We start from the raw sequence: 22,303 nt of genomic DNA on the forward strand, positions 1-22,303 counted from the left end.
TGTTGTTTTTGCTGGGGCAATTGGGGTTAAGGGACTTGCCTAGGGTTACACAGCTAGGAAGTATCAAGTATCTTAGGATAGATTTGAACTCAAGACCTCCTGACTCCATTGCCCTATCCATTGTGCTATCTAGCTACCCCAGAACTACCCTTGTTCCAAAGCATTGTAAAGAGCTTTTTCATTTTGTTAGTGAGGAGTTCCACTGAGAGATAGAATGTTGGCTGAGAGTCACACAGTGTCTGAGGTTATGGTGGAAATTCTTTCTCTGACTGGATTGTTTAAATTGGTCCCAGGTGGGTGATCAGAAAATAATAACTTTCCTTTCTGATCCCGAGTTGCCCCTCCCCATTGTCAATACCACCTTTCTCTCCTTCCCATCCTTGTCCCCAGATCCAAGATATATATGCTCGATTTGGAATCTACTCTCCATTACATCCTTCGGATAGAGGTGGGCAAGTTCAAAGTCCTAGAGGGAGAGCGTCTGACAGCTCTGAAAAACTTTGTGTCTGTCCTGGCCAAGGTAAGTTGGGCCTGTGGCCTCCATCATCCTCATTAACATTCTCGTTAGCTGATTAATTAGGGCCTGTTTCTTCTAATCATTGCCAGTTCATATAGTCATCTTGAAGCCCTTATTTGCCCAGGTGGATCCAAGGACCCCACCCTAAGGAGTAGAGGGAGCAAGACATTTTCCTGGTGACCTGCAGTCCCTAGAAATTGTGTTTAGGAAGCTGGCATCCTGTGAACTTGGACATGGTGGGTGGAAGCTGTCTAGCTGTCCAGCCACTTACCTTAGAGCAGTGGTCCTCAAACTTTTTACATAGGGGGCCAGTTCACTGTCCCTCAGACTGTGGGAGGGCCGGATTATAGTAAAAACAAAACCTCACACTCTGTCTCTGCCCCTCAGCCCATTTGCCATAATCTGGTGGGGGGCATAAATGTCCTCAGCAGGCCATAATTTCAGATCCCCTGCCTTAGAGCCTCAACCTGAAAACTACCATGCTGCCCAGCCCCAGGGCACTGTCTGCTCCCAGACTGGGGCATATGAGTGACAGAGTGCCTTGTCGGAGAGCCCTTCTTTCCTCCCAGATCCTGGCCAGAATAGAATTGAAAATTTGAAAGTTGGAGAACTTCAGGCAATATTATAGACGGCAAATTTGACTCTCAGAAAGGGTTCAGTGACTTCTGTTGGAATTTAAACCCTTAGACTCTCATTTAAAACCCTGTATTTTTTCCCCTTAAACCAAATCATCACTGCAAACCTCTTCTGTGTAAATCATTCAGTTCTGACCTTGGCCCCGTTGCAAGATCTATATCTCTGTTTCTGTCTCTCTGTCTTTCTCTCTGTATGTCTCTATCTCTTTCTGTCCCTCTGTCTCTGTCTCTGTCTGTCTGTTTCAGCTTTTCTATCTGGTCTTTCTCTGTCTCCTTCTCTCTCTCTCTCTCTCTCTCTCTCTCTCTCTCTCTCTCTCTCTCTCTCTCTCTCTCTGTCTGTCTGTCTCTCTCTGTCTCTCTGTCTCTCTCTCTCTCTCTCTCTGTCTCTCTCTCTCTCTCTCTCTCTCTCTCTCTCTCTCTCTCTCTCTCTCTCTCTTTCTATGTTTGTCTGTCTCTTTTTTTCTCTCTCTGCCTTTCTGTCTGTCTCTTTCTCTCTCTGTCACTGTTCTCTCTCTCCCTCTTTGTGTCTTTGTCTCTCTCTCCCTCTCTCTGTTTGTGTCTCTGTCTCTGCATGTGTGTCTCTCTATCTTTGTCTCTTTTTCTCTCTGTGTATCTCTGTCTCTCTCTGTATATAGCTGATCTAGAGTTTATCTCTTTCACATAGAAATGGGGAAGTTCAGAGTCCTATGACCCAATAAAAACCACCTGCGTTATGTAATGTTTTAAGACTTGCAGAGCATTTTCTTTACAACAGCTTTGTGAAGTAAAGAGTTCAGTTCTTTTATTCCCATTTTACAGATTAGAAAACTGTGACTTGGCAATAGAATTGGCAGTGAAAGTGACTTGGCAATAGAATTCAGACTTAGCTCCTCTGACTCTGACCACTCTCTTTCTACTGCATCATGTTTCCTTTCAATATTCCTATTTTTTTTAAATCAATATAGTTTGGTCTCCTTGGAATTTCTAGGCAAGAGTATAACCCCAGAATACTGGTAGTGTCCTTTCCTGGCTCCAAAGGCTGAGTGCTGACTCTGCTTCTCCCACCCTCAGCCTTTTCTCCCCCTCCTTCTCCCTGTCTCAAGAAGAGCAGCCAAAACTCCACTACTTAAAACCCAAAGCACCTGCCACTAAGTGCTGCTGAGTCAGATATGGGCTTTGGCTAAAAGGGATGGCTGAACGCTGAATCAGCTGCTCTGGGCATTCCAACGTGCCAAGCAATGGGGCATAATCTAGTTCTCTGAGCCACCCGCCACCCAGTCATGACTGCCGGCCTCCCTGAGGCTTATTCTGCCAGGAGGGCTCTTTGCTCTAGCCCCTAAGGGACACCCCTCCAGGCTCCCCCCCCTATAAAAAAAGATAAATGTGCTTGCTTCCTCCCAGGCCCCCCAGCTTCCTCAGGCTTACTCACTCTTCAGGTTTCATCCCAGCTGGGGACCGGTCCCTGTGCAATCACCAGGTTCACACACTTCTAGAGTCCCAGAACCTTGCCCCAGGATGATCCTGGAGAGTTCTGGGGGGAGCCGAGTCCTGGTGTGTGACTTGGAGAAAACTGCTAGTTGTGGCCAGAGCAGTGAGGTCACAGATGACCAGAATATAGCTTCTTAATCTGCCTCTGAAAATGAAATGGGGGAGCTGGCAGCCCCAGAGGCTGCTGGGTCAGCGCTGGAGAGATCCTCTGAGTGTTCTCCTACAGAGGAGAGAATAGGTAGTGGATTTTCAAATATTGCACATGAGTCCATTTGGCGCTCTCCCTGTGGGAATCCTTTCTGGTTCTCAGGACCCTCAGCAAAGCCTAAATCCGTTCTGTTGTGGCCCTTGCTTGCTTGCTGCTCCCCAAGTCACATGTTTGAGAATAAGGTGGGCAGAGGCTCTGGGAAGTGTGAGGAAAGGAGGAGGGAGCAATGAAGAGATTCTGTAATTTTCTACTTAGGCCCCCAACCTCCGGGTGTATGGAAGAGACTGTTGTTTGTCCTTCATTCTCGCCCATGACCACGACATCCGGTGGGTGATACCATGACGTGCTAGTGCATTGGATTTAAGTGAGGAAGGGCTGTGCGCAAAGTCTCACTCTCTCCTGTGGAGCGTCCGGGTCCGATGGCAATATCAGGATGCTGGAGATGGCCCCGGATGCAGTGGGAAACCTTGGCACGGGAGAGATCAGTGAGGAAATGAGCCTTCCTGCTGTAGTTAATCCATCAGCAAGTACTTCTCAAGCACTCCCTTTATTCCAAGCATTTGTTCATCCCTGGGGATACAAATTTTTAAAAAGCAGTCCCTGTTTTCGAGATATTTATCCTCCTAGGGAGACATCAAGTACTCCAAAACACACACACATATGTATGTATATGCCCATATACACATGCACGTGAATATGAGAGCTTATACAGATGTGTATATATTCTCATGTACATTTATGTACGTGTGTGATGTAGCTGAGATGCATGTGGTCTGATGCTCAAATAACACACCTTGAGCAGAGGCAGGTTGAGCTTTGTGTACCTGGAGAGTATATGTCTGTGCTGTGAGTGCTGCAGAGCTAAGCCTGCCTCCTGCCCAAGGTGCGTGTCATTCGGACCCAGCCTTGGAGGAAGCCCGAGATCTGAAAAGGAGTCAGAGGTTAGGCGGGAGAACATTCCAGACACGAAGGGCAGCCTCGGCAATATGGACTGGCACGTAGCACAGTGCCTGACACATAGCTGTCCCTGAGAAAATGCCCATTGGTGACTGGCTGGAGTGGCAGCAGGAGAACATTTTTTAAATAATTTAAAATTCTTTTTTAAAAGTGGCAATGGGCAGGGAGGGAGGGATTGATCAATCAGCGGAGAGAAGGTAGGATTGTGCGGGCTCGTTGGCAATAGGAACCCCATAGCATTCTTAACAGTCTCCACTGGAGATGCTCCGAGGCTCCAATCCTTCTCTCTGGCTGGGAGCTCAGACTAATCGGTCCATTCAGTTTTCCAGCAAAATGTCCCCCCTTCCCTCTCGGGCTCTGAGTGGCAGCCCCAGGCTCCCAGAGCAGAGAATCCCTGCTGGCTTTCCATTCCGCTTGGTTCCCGGAGCTCCATGTATCTTCCTAATCCAACTCCATATCTAAATGACTCCTTTAAGGTGCTTTTAGCTTCCTTACAAGTTGTCGTTCCAGTTCTGGCCACTAGGTTGCACGCGATCACCAGGATTTCACTTATGTTTTTCCCTGCATGGTTTCTGCTCCTGGAGAAAGGGGTAAAGTTCCAAGTCAGTGTTAAGAAGACCGGGAAGAGCGGAAAGGATTGTTGACTTCTAAGCAATGGTCTAGTCATTAATTTAAGATTTGTGAGCCCCGTGAGAACCCCAACGTAGGTTAGCAGGAAGGTGTACCAAAGGGAAATCATCTCTAGCAGTCTCTGACCCCTGACTCTTGGAGTTGCTCTCCCATCTAAGATTTGCTGAAGGTATTTACTGGATCTGTCTTGAAGGATTTTTTTTACTGTATCTTTGATTTCAACAGTGTAGGAAGCTCCTAATGTAGGTAATCCACCTTCACCCATACTCTGCAACTCTGAGACTTAAAGAATCCCCCGGATTCCGGTGAAGTAAAATACCTTACAGACAACCAAGTTTGTCTCAGAGGCAGGATTTGAATTCAGGTCTTCCACACTCTCAGGGAGCTATATCTACTACTATAAATTGGATCTCCTTGAGAGATTAGATTTATTTAACAGCTAGCCCTGTTTCTGTTTCATTCCCATCTATAGTTCCCATTCCTTCATAACTTTCTCTCTCTTATTTTCTTTCCTCAGCTTCTGTCACCCGTGTCACTTAAATACTTTAATTCCGTCTTCCTGCCTGATTTTCTGTCCTTCTCAGTTTCTGTGCTTCAATCTTTACTGCATTCTGTCTTCTTGTGACTGAGTTTGTAATGCATTTGTGCACACACACACACACACACACACACACACACACACACACACACACACACACACACACTTTCCCTCTCCCCCAACTGCTTGTGGTTTCAGAGTGCTGATACTAATCAGATTTGAGTTGACTTATTGTCATAGTAGCTTTTCATGTTCCTCGGAGACTCTTTGGAGTTAAGATCAAGATTTGGAGATTGGCTACAGGCCTTCTTGATGGCAACCACTGGAATACAAATGAAAGAGCCCTTTCTCTTAACCAGTCAGTCAACAAGTCAGATAACCATGCAGAAGTCTGTTTTCCTAAGATGGATGGTCTGCCTGTGAATCCCCCAAAAGCCCTATCTAGAATCAGAAACTTTCAGACTTGCTACCCAGCAAACCTTGGGGTGGGAAGAAGAGCAAACAGATCTGCCCCAGCCAAGAGGTACCTTACTGATCCACTAGAAGTGAGGTCAGAGCATCCACCTTGGAGAGTTCCTCCCTGCTTAGTTTCATCCTTGTCCTTCTCTTGTTCCCCATCAGTCTCCTAACATAAAACAGCTTTTCTCAATATAGTCATCCTAGGAAAGGAGCTTTGTTCCTCCATGCATAATACTTAGGATTTTGAATCATTGCAGCTTTGCAGAGGACATATCCTTTCTTGATCCTGCTTGGCCCTGCCCCCCTCTATCTCTTTTCTTTTTTTTTTTTATTAAAGCTTTTTATTTTAAAAACATATACATAGATAATTTTCAACATTAACACTTGCAAAACCTTATGTTCCAAATTTTTCCTTCCCTTCCCCTCACTGCCTCCCCTAGATGGCAAGTAATTCAATATATCTTAAACATGTTAAAATTTATGTTAAATCCAATATATGCGTACATATTTCCACAGTTATCATGCTGTACCAAAAAAAAAAAAAAAAAAAAAAAAAAACAGAAAAAAATGAGAAAGAAAGTAGAATGCAAGTAAACAACAACAAAAAGAGTGAAAATATTAAGTTGTGAGCCATACTAAGTCCCCACAGTTGTCTCTCTGGGTGTAAGTGGCTCTCTTCATCACAACATCATCAGAACTTCTCTGCCTCTTTTCTTAGGTCTTAGAGAACATAAGGCTGTTTCTCATCTTCCCTTCCTCTTTCTCCCTCCCCTCTCCCCTCCCCCCACTTACTTGTTGCAGTACTACCCTGGTCAGCCCATGGTCCGGAATTTCCTTCATACCATAGACGTGTGGTTACAGTGGCAGCAGCGGAAGAGTGTACCCTACAGCTCCTTAGAAGTAGCCTTGAACAGCTGGAAAGAGGTGAATAAATTTCCATGGCTATTGGGTTCCATCTTTTTTTTTCTGTTTTCTCTTTTTTTGATGGGAATAGAAATGATTTATTAGGCCCTTCCTTGGCCTACTGTATGTATCCAAATAAGACTAGGAGAGCTTGGAAGTGTGTTTCCTTTCCCCCCCATCATCATGTGCCTTGAAATCTCACCTGAATTTCCTCTTCCCTCTTCAATGGCACCTTTCTAGGCACTCCTATGTCTGGGGCTAAATCTGCTGGGGTCGGGGGGGGGAGAGGAATTAAAGGATCTTTTTGGACATTCAATCCAGCATCAGGAATTCCACTTAGTGGCTCAGATGCTGGGGTGGGAGAGGAAATGCCATGTTTCGGGGGTCCAGTAGGGAGGGGAAGCTTCTCTCTCTGCTTCTATGTTTAGACTTGCCTTTGCTGACCTTAGTATGGCTCCTTTTTCTTGACCGATTGCTTCTATACTCTCCTGCATCAGGGTGTTCTTTTGCCCAAGAAATCAATCTGGGTGGGCTGCCAGGGAAGCGAGGCTCACTTTCGTGGATTTCCCTGTGGTCTCTGGCTCCTTTTCCACTCACTGACCATACAGGCAGCTCAGCGCAACGAATTCCTTCAGCAGAAAGCAGGTAAATGCTTAGCTGGATCACCTCCTTAGATTCTGACTCGCTCCCTTAACATGGAAGGAAGAGGATGAAGGGAGCAGAGTTACAGAGGATGGGGAGCAGAATTACAGACAGGAGGAGGAGCAGAGTTACAAACAGAGGATGGGGAGCAGAGTTACAGACAGAGGATGGGGAGCAGAGTTACAGACAGAGGATGGGAGCAGAGTTACAGACAGAGGATGGGGAGCAGAGTTACAGAGGATGGGGAGCAGAGTTACAGACAGAGGATGGGAGCAGAGTTACAGAGGATGGGGAGCAGAGTTACAGAGGATGGGGAGCAGAGTTACAGACAGAGGATGGGGAGCAGAGTTACAGAGGATGGGGAGCAGAGTTACAGAGGATGGGGAGCAGAGTTACAGACAGAGGATGGGAGCAGAGTTACAGAGGATGGGGAGCAGAGTTACAGAGGATGGGGAGCAGAGTTACAGACAGAGGATGGGAGCAGAGTTACAGACAGAGGATGGGAGCAGAGTTACAGACAGAGGATGGGGAGCAGAGTTACAGACAGAGGATGGGAGCAGAGTTACAGACAGAGGATGGGGAGCAGAGTTACAGACAGAGGATGGGGAGCAGAGTTACAGACAGAGGATGGGGAGCAGAGTTACAGACAGGATGGGAGCAGAGTTACAGACAGGATGGGAGCAGAGTTACAGACAGAGGATGGGGAGCAGAGTTACAGACAGAGGATGGGGAGCAGAGTTACAGACAGAGGATGGGGAGCAGAGTTACAGACAGAGGATGGGGAGCAGAGTTACAAACAGACGATGGGGAGCAGAGTTACAGACAGAGGATGGGGAGCAGAGTTACAAACAGACGATGGGGAGCAGAGTTACAGACAGAGGATGGGGAGCAGAGTTACAAACAGACAATGGGGAGCAGAGTTACAAACCGACGATGGGGAGCAGAGTTACAGACAGAGGATAGGGTGAGCGATTCCCTGGAGTTACCCCGTATTAGGGTAGAATTTGCCATGCACCTTCCTCCATGCAGGAATCTAGAATAGATAGCCTGGCTGAATATCTACCATGGCCACATCCTGAGAGAGAGAAAGATTCACAGAGATGAGAGGCCCCAGCTTTTAGCCAGGTCAAGTCTAAATAAAAGCATTTGTCATACTTTTTGAGACTTGAAGGGATGGAAATTCCATAGTACCACAGGAGCTTAGCTTAGTAGTGGAGTACAGGAGGGGCTGAGGTGAGGGAGGGAGAGAAGGGAGTGGAGGGGAAATCCCTATTTGGATTACAGGGAGTATTGGCTCTGGGAAAACAGGAAGGGAAGTGGAGTCAGGCTTGGGATTCCAGAGAAGGAAGAGAAACTGTGTTTTTCTGAATGGAATGATTGGGGGAGAGGAAATAACAGAAATACTAAAGGGCATTTCTATTGAGTGGGGACATGTCCTTTCTCCCAAAAGATCCCCAGGTTGTCCTTTCAAGCCATCCGAGGTTATGTGAAATTCTTCTTCGGCTGTCGTGAGTGTGCTACACACTTTGAGCAAATGGCAGCTGCTTCCATGTACCGCGTCAAGAGTATGGACGATGCCGTCCTCTGGTTCTGGGAACCGTCACAACCGAGTCAATGCTCGCCTGGCAGGTAAGATTTCCAAATGGGAAAGTGGAAGGAAGGGGGAAGCGGCAGATTTCTGAGCAGAGGTTGAGAGACAGCAGTCCAATGCTGGGCCAGACTCCTCCTTCTTTAGAGAGCATATAGTTTTACTTTTTTTTTTTTTTCCAGTTTGATACCTTTTTAAAAATACTAAAATTGCGGCAGCTAGATAGTATGGTGTTTAGAGCACTGGTCCTGGAGTCGGGAGGACCTGTGTTTTTAAATGTGGCCTCAGACACTTAAAACTTTCTAGCTGTGTGGCCCTGGGCAAGTCATGCAACTCCAAATGCCACACCAAAAGTAAGTAAATAAACAAATAAATTAAAGTCCTATATCCAGTACTCCACATCCCCACAAATAGAACCATCCCTTGTATCAAAGAAAAACAGCTAATCATAATTCACCAACACAGCGACCTTGTCTGGTAGCATATGTAACCCTGTATATATGTGCCCTACTTAGAGGAGGGAATACAGCCTTATCTTAGGGTGGGGTCACACTGGGCCAGTCAGTTTCCATCTCTGTGCCTTTTGTCATCTCTTCCATAGCAAGTGGGTATATGCCCTTTAGGGCCTGGATAACAAAGGGATTTTCCACTTTTTTATGTCATGAATCCATAGAGCAGTACCCTTTCTCAGGATAACTTTTTGAATTCAGAAATTAAGGAAATTTAAATTACAGATTGGGGAAAATAAATTATTTCAATTTCAGTTTAAATTATTTCAATTATATATTAGGGAAATAAATTAATTCAATTACAGATTATGGAAAATAAATTTCTTAAATTAGAGAAAATAATTTTCCTAACTAAATTCATAGACCCCCTAAAATTCAAGGTGGGGTTAGTAAACTTATATGGGTTAAGAGCTCCTGCCACATGACAGATGGAAGGTCTGGCTTTGCTTCTTGGGCCATAATGAGCATGGAGAGCTAACCTTAGTGCTCTGTGCATGGATGGGGGTGAGGACGGAAAGATGTAGACATTGTGTTTTGTGATCAGGAATCCAGGAGGTTGGAGGCACTGAACACTGGGCAGCAGGTGGTGTGGGAGTCAAAGCTTCTAAATCTAGTGGCTTGAAAAGCTGACACGTGCCCGGCTTCTCCCTCAGCTCCATCTTCCTCCTCCCCCTTCCACTTGTCATCAAATGCTCCATTTAACCATCTCCACCCTCTGTGAATTCCAGAGATAACTGTTACCCCAGAAAGAACTGTGGTCTTTGCATGGAGGGGCTGAGCAGCAACAAGCACAAAATGCTTAATCCTACCACCAGAGGGTGTTAGCCCTAGAGGTCCATAGAGTTGTCTACCTCTGCAAGTGAGCAAAGACCAGTGGACCAGGGATGAATTCTGTCTCCAGAACTCTGGGCCTAGAATTAAGAGAGAATTCGTTTAGATCTGGCCTCAGACACTGACTAGCTATGAGACTCTAGACAAGTAAGGCACTCAGCCTCTATTTTGTGGTAGGTGAAAGATAAAATGAAGGAATAAATAACTGCATATCGATTTATTGAGCTGTACGTGCCAGTTGCCTAATAAAGAGGAATCGGCCCTCCTCAGCTTAGTTCTGGAGCCTCGAATATAGAAGGGGACACACTTTTATACATTAAAAATAATTAATCAAAAAAGACCAATTAATTAAATGGAAACAGTATAATATTAGGTAATCTGATTTCTAATTGGATGAAAGATTAGGGATTTTCCAAGTTGGGAGGGAGAGATCAAACAGGTACAATTCCCTAAATTCAGAAAAAGAAGTGTCCCATTCCCCCACTCCCCCCCAAGTATCTGTAAACAATCAAAGGAACATGGAAAGAAAAAACTGATCAATATGAGCCAGTTTTCAGATGACATATGGCTTGCTTGTGATGGACAGTTGTGAGAAAAGTCCTTACATCCATCTCAGTTCCTTGGGGTCTCTAAATAGCAGAGAGAAGTGGTCCAGGCCTTGATAGGCCTAGGTTCAAACAATACAATAAGGGTTCTTCCAATTCCTACAATTGAATAAAATTTTTACAAAGACAGAAATTGGACTAGACACATAATTGAATAGAAAGGGAACTGAGCCAGCTCCAGAATTGAGTCGAAAATGGAGTCAGTGGTTTACTCAATTTCTACAATTAACCACTTGCCATCCTAATCCCCTCAATTCCCTCAGTTTGCTCCAGTTGCATCAACTACAAAATGGAGATCTTAGCAGTACCTACTTCCCAGGGTTGTGTGAGAATAAAATGAGATCGTATTTATAGAAGCACACAGTGCTTGTGTATGTGATATACAAATGCTTTTCCCGCACTTCCTCCCATCTTCTGGGAGAAGAGAAATCTGTTCAGAACTTTCTCATCCCTTCTTTTCACAGCTTTCAAGTTGGTTGGTTGGTTCCTTTGCTCATTCAACACATTCATTTATTAAATGACTATTATGTGTCATTTTGCTAAGTGCTGGTGATACAAAAAAGAGTAAAAATCCTTTTGTCATGGAATTTATAATCTAACAGAGAAAAATTATATCACAAATAATTATGATATAAGGGAAAACAAGATCTATATAAAGGAAAGTTTTAGACAAAAAGCTAAGATAAATATAAGGAGTTCATTTAGAATCATTCATTATAAGTTTTAGAACTGAAGGAAACTGAGAGGTTATCATGTCTGACCTTCCTACCAAACTTCCATATCCCCATTTTACAGATGAGCAAGTTGAAGGTCAGAGTGTTTAAATGACTTATACAAGTTCTTCCTGACTCTAGATCTGGTGCTCTAACTACCAAGGATGGAATTGGCCCAGCTTATGTAGAAGTCTAATGAGAAAGAATACAAATATTAAAATTTTTTTTGAAATATCTAGTCAGCAAAAGACACTGTGATTCATAAAAAATGATCTGAAACCCAAACCCTGGATCATCGAAGCTACTTTGGGACATTCCCAAAGAAAGTAAATTTGGGAGAATGAGACAGGAGATGCATCTGGTGGCCATAAACATTACTCTTCCTCCATACCTACACACAGCCTCAAAGTAGCAGGTGAGACCCTCTCGTCTCCTTGCTTCCCTCACTGTACCCATTCCTACTGCCAGTTTGAGAATAAACTCGGTATCTGTTAAATGAAACGATCATAATAAATGAGCTGATTGGAGAATAATCACATTTTTAATTCTACCACCCCTGGAAGGAACCTTAAGATAGCATCTACTGTCCCATCATGTTACAGTTGAGGAAACTAGGACCCAGAAAAACAAAGGTGACTTGGCCAAAGTCAGCTAATCGGTGCTGAAGGCAAGAGCAGAACTCGGGATTCTGGACAACTTGATGTTTTTCCTTGGACATCACAGTCTCTTTAGTTTAAAAACATTGTAATAGCTGAAAGAGATAGAAAAGATTAAAGTAAATTTCCCAGAGACTAAGAGGAAAGGGTGAGTAGATAAACAAATGAGAATGAATGGATGATCAAATAGGCCTGATGAATTCTTAGATGGAAATTTATGTAGCAAGTACCACACTAAGGGGTGGGAAAAAAATGAGACAGTTCCTGCTGTCAGAGGGTTTACACTCTGATTGGAAGAGATTACCTGTAAAGGAAAAATGGGGGTGGAGCAATTAGCAAATTTCAGAAGTCATAAGAACACATCAGTGGACGTCAGATAATAGCGCTGTAAATCGAAGTAATAGATCGGGATGGTAAGGCTTGGATGACCATAGGAGACAGGGAAAGGCAAATAGGAATGCCTCATGCTTCTTCAGCTAGTAGGAGGAAGAGCTGGGATTAGAGTGGGTCCATGATGATGATCAGGTTTCGGTTACATTCAGCTTCAGGCTTGCCAAAGAGTTTTCTGAGCCTCAAAGGCTGCAGGCTGTCAGAACTAGGACCCGCCATTCAGGATTTTAAACTCACATGTCTCCTCTTCCTGTAGATCAGCAGATTGCAACTCACCCTCCTGTGTACTTCCCTCTCCAGGTACAGCCAGTGAGGACCCTCAGTTCCCCAAGATCCAGTGGCCCCCAAGGGAGCTATGTAATCCTTGTCACAATGAAGTCCAGGGGGACCCTGTGTGGAATCTAGGTGCCATCCTTAAGTTTTTCAAGAACCACTTTGCTCTCCGAAACATCGTCGTCACCAGCCGTAACCCATCCGTGGAAGCCTTGCCTGGCCCTGGGAGGCTGCAGGAAGAGCCAGAGACTTTTACTTCCCCCCCTCCCGTTGAGCAGCCACGTCCCACAGAGTCACCTGGAGAGCAACCAGTGGACGAATGGGGAGGAGATTTGCGAGCAGAGGAGGAAAATGAGGTGTCGGAGGATTTGTTGACTTGGCTTATGGAGGATGACGGTCCAAAAATGGGGAAAGTAGTCATCTCCACAGAGCGGCCACAATACTATGGTATCCAGAAGCCAAATGTGGAGGAGATGATGGTCAAAGAGCTCCTGAAGAAGCGATTGGTGAGAAACCCGGATGCCCATAATGGAGAAGCCCTAGACGGTAAAGCTAAGTCCCTGATCTCAGATGACGAAGACCAGTCCCTAATCTTGGACGATGGAGAGAGAGCTCTGCTCCTGGGCATTGAAGTCCAGCCCCCGATCCAGTATAGTAGAGTTGAGTCCTTGGATGAGGAAGCCCAGCCCCCGATCCAGTATGGAGGAGCTGAGTCCCTGATGCTGGGCCATGGATTCGCTGAGCTCTTCCCCAAGCCACAGATTGCACAGAAGTTGACCAAGAGAGACACGTTGACTCAGCAGCTGGAGGAAGGCGCAGGCAAAGTCAAGCAGCTGGCCAGCTTCCATGAGAGAAAGGTGGGGGTTGGGGCCCAGCTGGGCAGCCAGTGGCTGTGGAGGCTTAGGGGGAGCTTCTCCTACCTGGATGTCGGTCTCTGCATTGGGCTCTACTCCCTGTCTTTCCTGTGTCTAATGGCCATGTGTACCTACTTCCAGGAGAGGATGAAGGTTCGAAAGAGCCGAGCCAGTTCCTCTTCAGCATGAGCTGTAAGGTCTCCTTGGGGGAATGGGAACAGCCTGGGGGACAGCTCTTTGCTGCCTCCTTCCATGGTGTAAGAGTTTCCAGGGAAGGGGTGGAGGGCGAGAGAGGCCATAGCACCAATGCTCCTCTGTGTGTAAAAGGGAGAGATACCCTGGAAAGAAATGTCACTTTAAGGTGATTCTGGGTCAATGTGAACCTGAAAACAAGGTTGGGAGGTGAGATGGAGGAGAGTGCTGATGCAGGAAGCACTTTTCACTCCTTATCCCAGATAGGGGGTCATAGAGAAGAAGCATTAAAGGGAATCCCATCAGTCCCTGATCTTCCTGCCACAAATTTGTCTTTAGGCCCCTGCTTCTCTACCTGCAGCTTTCCTCAGAATGTGGGAGAATAGAACCATTGCTTCTATGATGGTGCTCCCCAGCATTTCTGTGAGGTCTGGAACTAGGGGGAGATCTGGGGCTGCCAGCTCAGCACTCGATAAACATCCGTTCTCTGTCCAAAGTCCTAGGCACTAACATTCTAATGCCCTCAACACTGAAGCAGGCTTGTTTCTTCCCTTCCACTGACAGGAGAGTGCTAGAAGATGAAGAGTTTCTCCGCAGTGTTGCTACAAGCCTTTGTCCCTCCTCTTCAGCCCCAAGGACCCTATCAAAAACTTGGAATCCTGGTCACTTTTGGATTAATAAAAGAATGAAGAAGAAAATAACCATAATTCAGAAGTTCTGGCCCAATTGAGAGGTCTTGTGCCTTGCTTAGCTACTGCGTGGTTGGGTTTGAGATTGGAACCTGGGAGTGTCTAGGATATGAAGCTTTCTTGGTGTGTGTGTGTGTGTGTGTGTGTGTGTGTGTGTGTGTGTGTGTGTGTGTGTATGTTGGGGAGGGTGGGAGAGGTTAGAATAGAGTAAAATCTTTGCCCAAGTGGCCGGAATTTCCTGTGAAAACCTGCAGCTTGTACTTGCTGCTTGCTTACTTTCCCAAAGTCATCATCCTCCCCAAAATGCCATCGACTTGAGAGCTGCTGGGAATTCACTAGTGTTTACTCTTCTGGTGATGGGGTGGGGTGGGGGGCAAAGTTGCTCAAGGGTTGTGGGTGGAATTATTCACTTATGTAGCAAGGGGGCATGGTGGGGACTTGAGGGTCTGGAGGGTGCACTAGAATTCATTTGTGGTGAGTATAGGGTGGTTGGATATATAGCTGTGATTAGAGGAGAGGGAGGCTTTACACAAAAGGCAAGAATTCTTAGCAGGAAGGGGAAAAAAAAACTTGGGAAAGAGTCAGTTGGCCATTTCTTTCTCCTCCTAAGCTAGAACCTCCTATTTTAAGCTTGTTCCCCTATATTTATCTTCCTGTCTTTCCTCTGAAAGTGACACAAGACATTGGTTGGCTGGAGTGGTACTGGGATTGCTAGCAAAGTTTTCTCTCCTGCAGACACCAGGTTCTCTATTGGTCAAAGAGAAGGTTGAGGGCAGGAAGGAAGGAAGCAGCCTGAGTCTATGAAATGCCTATCTCAGCTGGCGATTTGCAGAATAAATTATTTTTTGCTAAGGCAAGTGTCTGTGTGTTATTCACCCAAGCTAATGAGAAAGAGTTTAAAACTCACCTGGATGCTCAAATAAAAATCACCAAGATGAAATTTGCTGCCTCTCTCTGCTGTCTCTATCTCTTTGTGTGTCTCCTTTTCCTTTCTTCTCTCTATTCCTGCCTCTCTCTGTGTCTGTCTCTTCTTTCTTTCTTTTTTTTTATTAATAGTTTTTATTTACCAGATATATGCATGGGTAATTTTACAGCACTGACAATTGCCAAACCTTTTGTTCCAGTTTTTTCCCTTCTTCCCCCCCCCCAGATGGTAAGTTGACCAATACATGTCAAATATGTTCAGGTATAAGTTAAATACAATATATGCATACATGCCCAAACAGTTGTTTTGCTGTAAAAAAAAAAAAAAAAAAGAATCGGTCTGTCTCTTCTTTCTCTCTCTCTCTCTCTCTCTCTCTCTCTCTCTCTCTCTCTCTCTCTCTCTCTCTCTCTCTCTCTCTCTCTCTCTCTCTCTCTCACACACACACACACACACACACACACACACACACACACACACACACACACACAGACAGCCTGGAGAATCTACAAATAAATTTAGGAAAGAGTGACTTGGCCTTATCCCAGCTTTAGAATCTGAGGGAGTTGGACGACAGTTGAGGGGAGGGGAGTATAGCACCCTCTAACCCAAGCTGGCTGTCCAAATGATTGTCTTACTCAGTCCTTGGTAGTTCTTAAAATCATAGATTAAGAGCTAAAAGAGACTTTAAAAACCCTATTGTCCAGCCTTTCAGCTTATAGATTAGGGAATTGAGACCTAGAGAGTCTAACTGACTAGCTTAGTGACAAAGCCAAGATCCGAACCCAAGTCCTAGGACCACAAAGCCAGCATTTTTTTCAAGCCAAGATTGTGGTTTCCAGTCTCCTACATTCCTGGTAACAAAACGGCCTCTGGATTGCCCAATTTCTTACCCTTTGACTGATCCTTTCCCTTTGATCTTCCAAAGTCTGCTTTTTATTTCTCATTTCTACTTGAGAACTAGCTGTCCCGACATGCTTTTCTACACTCCCCTCCCCATCTCTCCCTTTTCTCTGCTCTTCCTTCCCTCCCCCCCCCCCAGATCATTAGGGAAAGGTGGTGTTTTTGAGATCGGTGCTGAGCCATCTGCTGCAGCCCTGGATGAAATCAGCCTGGAACAGATTCTTTGGGACTAAGCAGCCTTCCTCTAATCCAGCCTCCTCCTGCCTGCAGAGGATTTAGAGGGATCAGAGACTGACTGATAATAAACTTTATTAAGGGGGGGAGGCAGTGGCTGTCAATCGGATTTGGAGCCTTTTTTCTTGACATCTTCACTTGGCTCTGATGACTCTTGGGGCAGGGGTGGCAGTTGGGTCCAGGGACAGACTGAACAGTATTGTCCTGAGTTGTGACAGTGACCAAGGGAAGACATGGGGGATGGGGAAGGGCTCGTGTCTCCTGAGGAAGAGAGGGAAGGGTTAGAAGTATACCCCACTCACCACCACCAAAAAGACCAACTTACCTTTCTGTGGCTCTTTACCATGTACAAAGTGCTTCCGCACAATTACCTTCTGATGGAAAGTAGGGCAACTATTATTATTATTATTATTCCAGACGAATTTGTGAAGTCTCAGGGAAAGGAGTGATTTGCCTCCATTTAACAAAGCTAGTAAAGGAGCAGCCAAGTAGCACCATAGGAGCCAAGAAAACTCATCTTCAGAAGTTCAAATACAGCCGCAGACACTTACTAGTTGTATGCTTCTGGGCTAGTCATTTGTCCCTGTTTGCCTCAGTTTCCTTTTCTGTAGAATGAGCTGGAGAAGGAAATGGCCAACTACTCCAGATTCTTACTAGCTGCGTGACTCTGGGCAAGTCACTTAATACATCTGTTTCCTCATCTGTAAATGAGAAGGAAATGACAACCATGAAAACTCCAAAGAAGTTACAAAGAATTAGAAATGCTGAAAAGATGATTGAACAGTAACACAAAACTAGGAAAGGTTAAAACAGGGCTGGCGTCTAGGAATTAGAACTTCTGACTTGAAATCCCTATTGCCTCTTAATAAACAAGCAGTATTAAGTCCCATTTCTCTTTCAGGCACTGTGCTAAGCATTTGGGGTTACAAAGACAAGAGTGAAACAGTGCCTGCCCTAAAAGAATGTTCTATCTGGGGGAGGCACTGGGTATATATTGATCCCCTCAAACAACATTTCTTTATTAACAGGGGGAATCTGCACAACATACTGGGGAGAAAACAAAAACAGGTCCTGCCCTCTGAGAGCTTATATTTTAAAGGGGGAGACAGCACAGAAATATCAAAAGAGAATCCACATAAAGAAAGAGTAATTAGTAGAGCCATATTAGCTGCTCCAGCAGTCAGTGGTTTATGCTAAAGCGAACTAGGAATTCCAGACAGGTGGAGATGAGGAGGGAGAGCATTTTCGGTGTGGAGGATTGACTGTGTATGTGTGGGAAAGCTGTGTTAACATCATTTTTTTGTTTTGTTTTGTTCATTCCTTATTTCAGCCTCTCTAGTGTGATTTGTCCTCTTTCACTCACCCCCACTCACATCTCTGTCTTTCTCTGATTCTGGCTCTGGCTCTGTCTGTGTTTCTTTCTCTCTCTTTATGTCTCTGGTTCTCTCATTCTGGCTCTCTCTGGCTCTATTTGTCTCTCTCTTTGTGTTTCTGTCTCTGTCTCTCCTTTCCTTCTTCCCTTCCTCCCTTCTCTTCCTCTACTTCCTCTGAGTACAACAGTATATACCCATAGGCTCCACCACCTCTCATGCAAAAGGAAGTACATTTCAACATTTTTCTCTGCCAAAATTGGTCATGATCATTGCAGTTTTCATTTTATTCTTCTTTTACTTAATACTGTAGTGGTGTGTGTGTGTGTGTGTGTGTGTGTGTGTGTGTGTGTGTGTGTGTGTGTGTGTTTCCTCTCAGGTCTTTTCAATAGTAGCTAGTGAACCTGCCTTCTCTACTTGCCCCTCACATCCCAGCATCACTGCCCAGCATCAGACCCCCCCCATCCTGGGACAATTCTCTGAAGTAGCAAATCCAGAAAATTTCCTTCACCGTAAGGATCTTAGTAACGGTGACTGGCATCATTGGCACCCTATTACTATTGGTAAAAATCTTCACTCCTCAGATGGGAAAAGCTAAAAGAGAGAAAGAGGAGACATTGATTATGCCCCCGAAGGCATCTGCTTCGGACTTTCCCCATTTATTCATAGCCTATAGATTTGCACCCAGTTTTTATCAATTAACCTTTGCAAAGGATATGTGTTTCCCAGCTAACTGCAAAATGTTTTCATTTTTCTAGAGAATTTGGGGTTTCTTTTGGGAACCCACCATCCCATACTAGTCAGGGGGTTTTAACCCGGGGTTCATGAACTTGCTATAGACAGATAGATGGCTGGCTAGGTAGATGGAAGGATGGATGATTAGTTGGATGTTGGATGAAGTATTTCAAGATAATTATTTTCCTTTGTAATCCTATAGATTTTATGCATTAAACAATTATTCAAAGAAGAGGTCCCTGGACCTCCCCGGGTTGCCAAAGAGGCCTATGAGACACAAAAACCTCAGCCGTTTTGGCCTGGCTTTTATCCCTCACCTGTGTTCGTATGGATCTGGTCCCTCCCCCTCCACACTGGGTAGAACATAAACCCAGAGAGGACAGGACCGTGTCATTTAGATGCTAGGGTTTGGATCCCAGCTTCCCACATTTATTAGTTAATGAGCTAATGTGCGTAAAGCACTTTACAAACCTTTAACGGAACAAATGTCAGCGATTCCTATTCTTCTCGGGGCCTGCCGAAGAACGGGAGCTTTAATGTCGGATGAGTGGGTGGCTAGCGGGGGGGGGGGGGGGGGGGGGGGGGGGGGGGAGGAGAGAGCCTCCGGGAACCCGCGCGTCTGAAGGAGACTGCGGGGAGGGGGAGGGGCGCGGGACCCTGGAAGCAGGCCTGGGTCTCCCCCGCGCGATTGTCTCGAGCCCAGCCTCTTTCTTTGCTCCCTTGGCCCCCTGATTGATAAACAGGGGGTGGTTTCTCCTTGTTAGCCGGACTGCTGCCTTTCACCTTGATTTCCCCAGGGCTCTCGGAACAATATCAATAAACACTAGGCTTCGCCCCCACCAGCTGTTCCCCTCCCCCACGCAGTCTGCCAGGCCGGGGAGCCGGGGGCCGCGGGCTTGGCAGCGGAAAAGCTGCCGGGCCGGGGCTGGGAGCGGTCCCCAGGTGGTCCAGCGGGCACGCGCTGGCGGCCCCCCGAAGGCTTTGTCTCCTTGCGTCGGGGCTTGCGGGAGCCCGGAGCGCTGCCCTCTGGGAGCAGCGGAGTCCGGGTTCTTCTGGGGTGGAAACGGGGAGAGGAAGGCCTCCCCCAGCCCTGAGCTAGCTTGTCTGACTGGTTAGGATGCAGCCGGAGATACTGGGGGGAGCGGGGAGCCTCCCCGGCCAGCGAGAGGCTTCTGGGTCCGGAGGAGAAGCGGGGCGGACATGGGGGGAGGCTCCACACACCACCACACTGAGCCAGAGGTCAGAAAAGGTGACTTGGATCTCCATAACCCTCGTCCTCACGGTCCTAGCTGACATTTAGGCAGGGACACAGGAGCCCTGGAATAAGGAGGATCTGATTTCAAATCTTGCTTCAAATATTTACTAGCTTACTAGTTAAATACTTAACCCCATTGCCTCAAAAAATAAATGATTACAATTATTATTCATTTGCTCTTCACAACCACCCTGGGAGAAAGGTGCTATTATGATGCCCATTTTATAGTTGAGGAAACTGAGGTAAACAGAGCTTGGGTCTCACCCAGGATCATACCCAGTCGGCGTCGGAGGCCGGATTTGAATTCAGATCTTCCTGACGCTCCACCCCAGCTCTGTTCCCTACATCACCTCACTGCCCCTACCACAGCGTGGGTCCCCATGTTCAGTGTGTCATTCACTCCTACAAGCTTAAATTCCATCAGGGGAGAATATGTGAACGAAAACTCGAGTTTACAAATGACTCGTGGCTTTTGGGAGACGGTGAAACAAAGTTATTTTGAGGAGAAGGCAGGAAGCGGCGCTTGAGCTTAGCTCTAAAGGAACCGAGGCAGGGGTGAGGAGGGAGCGCGTTCTAGACAGGGGAGACACAGTACGAGAGATGGGATGTTTGTGTGAAGGACTGCAAGAAGACCAGTCTGTCGTTTATCCATTCAACAAACATCAAAATGCCCCAGGAATGTGCTAAGCATTGGGCACTCATCTTCATGAGTTCAAATCCAGACTCGGACACTTGCTAGCTGTGTGTTCCTGGGTTAGGCACTTAACCTTGTTTGTCTTGGTTTCCTCATCTGCAAAATGAGCTGGAGAGGGAAATGTTATCATTACTAGGAAGTCTCCAAAGGGGACATGAAGAATCAGACACCACTGAAATGACTGAACAACAAAGAAAATTAGATCTTGTGACAATGTTTCTGGTGAACTGTGGGTTCAATGAGTCAGCAGCGAGATGTGGCAGCCCCAGAACAGTTAATCTTGAGTTGCCTAAGAGGTGCATGAATAACCCTATTGTTATAATTCTCTGCATATGGGGTCAGTTCTGAGCATCACGATTTAAGAAGGTAAACTGGACTGTGTCCAGGGGAGGATAATGAGGATGGTCTTGCATCTATGACATCTGAGGATCATGGAAGGAACTGGGCATATTTGACCTAGAAAAGAAAAGATGAAGGGGAGAAGAGATAATTGACTTTGTGTATGTGGCAATTGGGCAAGGTCACACACCTGGGCAATGTTGCATGTCTGAGGCTGGATTTGAACTCAGATCCTCCTGATTCCAGGATTGCCGTTCTAACCACTGCACTATCTAGCTGCCCCAAGATAACTCACTTTGTATTTGAAGAGCTGTCCTGTTGAGAAGGGATCAGATTTGTTCTATTCAGCCCACAGATAATCCCCAGTGCTTAACAAAGTGCCTGGCACACAGTAAGAGCCTAATAAATTCGTGGAAACCTCAAAGAAGCAAATTTAGGCTTGAATTCAGGAAAATTTTCCCAATGGTTTGTCCAAATGTGAAAGGAGCTGCCTGCCGAGCTAACTTCTCCTCATTGGAGAACTTCAAGCAAAACTTGGAAGGTCATTTCTTGTGTCATAGTAGGGATTCCTACAATCCTGATTCCATGATTCTAAGATAGCCCAGCCCCCATCTCCCAGGCAAATCTATACCCGAACCCCTCTTTTAAAAATGCACCTTTGATGAATATGGAAATATATTTAGAAGAATTGCACATGTTTAATTTATATCAGATTTCTTGCTGTCCTGGGAAAGGAGAGGAGAGAGAGAAAAATTTGGAACACAAAGTTTTGCAAAGGTGAATGTTAAAAACTATCTTTGCATGTATTTAGAAAAATAAAATATTACTAAAATTGAAAAAAATGCAACTCAATCTTATCTTTTAAGATTTTACTATATATCATTTCCCCCTGTAACTTAGGGCAGTGTTTATTAAAAGTTCCTTTACATGGGCCCTTGGGTTTCTAAAATTCTGAACTTAGTGAAGTGAAATATGCACCAAGTCATGATGTGGTGAAACAAATTATGAAGGGAGGGAGTCATGCTGAATGAATTCACAGGCTCAAATCATCTCCAGGTGGAGGGATAAAGCTTTCTTATGATGCTAAGAATAGGCAAAGTTCTTAATGAACTTAGAATTAACAAGTGGGAAAGTGAGACCTTTTATGAGAAAAGATCCCAAAGTGTGCTAACTATGCTAATTGTATGTCAATAAATCAACTGGCAGTCAGGGTCATCCTGTTTATACAAGATAGCCTAGGGAGTTGATGTCTATAGCTTAATCTCCAGATTGTATAAGTTAATAGCGATCATCAAAATAGGATAGCTCTGTACATGATAATTCGGTCCAAACAAGAAATTCTGCAGAGTTAGCTGGCTCTTCTCGGGGTCCCACTTAGTTACTGGATTGCCACTAAGGGCATGATCTTTTGCTGGAATCTGTTCATCCTGTCAAAATCATTAAAGGAAACATCCAGGTGGGTTTGGGGTGGAAGACCTCTGTACAACATGCTCCAATGAGATTAGTGTCTGAAGTGTATACCATTCTACGTCTATATAACTCCAATAGCCCAGCAGGGAGAAAGCATCCATAGGAAAGGTTGATAGATAAATTGT

At 45.5% G+C, this 22,303-nt stretch overlaps 1 protein-coding gene across 1 annotated transcript in view; it reads left to right on the plus strand.

The window, feature by feature from the left end:
* The window catches only part of QSOX1 (quiescin sulfhydryl oxidase 1), a 53,885-nt gene extending 39,611 nt beyond the window's left edge, over window positions 1-14,274 (plus strand). Inside the window, 8 exon segments of the mRNA XM_074308509.1 lie at window positions 391-520; window positions 6,213-6,335; window positions 6,812-6,959; window positions 7,045-7,054; window positions 8,415-8,550; window positions 8,552-8,585; window positions 12,549-13,378; window positions 14,132-14,274. Of these exon segments, the coding sequence (XP_074164610.1) occupies window positions 391-520; window positions 6,213-6,335; window positions 6,812-6,959; window positions 7,045-7,054; window positions 8,415-8,550; window positions 8,552-8,585; window positions 12,549-13,378; window positions 14,132-14,149 (1,429 nt within the window). The 3' untranslated portion in view covers window positions 14,150-14,274.
* The last annotated feature ends 8,029 nt before the right edge of the window (window positions 14,275-22,303 follow it).

Source organism: Sminthopsis crassicaudata, chromosome 4 (genome assembly GCF_048593235.1).
Source record: "Sminthopsis crassicaudata isolate SCR6 chromosome 4, ASM4859323v1, whole genome shotgun sequence".
Taxonomy (NCBI): Eukaryota; Metazoa; Chordata; class Mammalia; order Dasyuromorphia; family Dasyuridae; genus Sminthopsis; species Sminthopsis crassicaudata.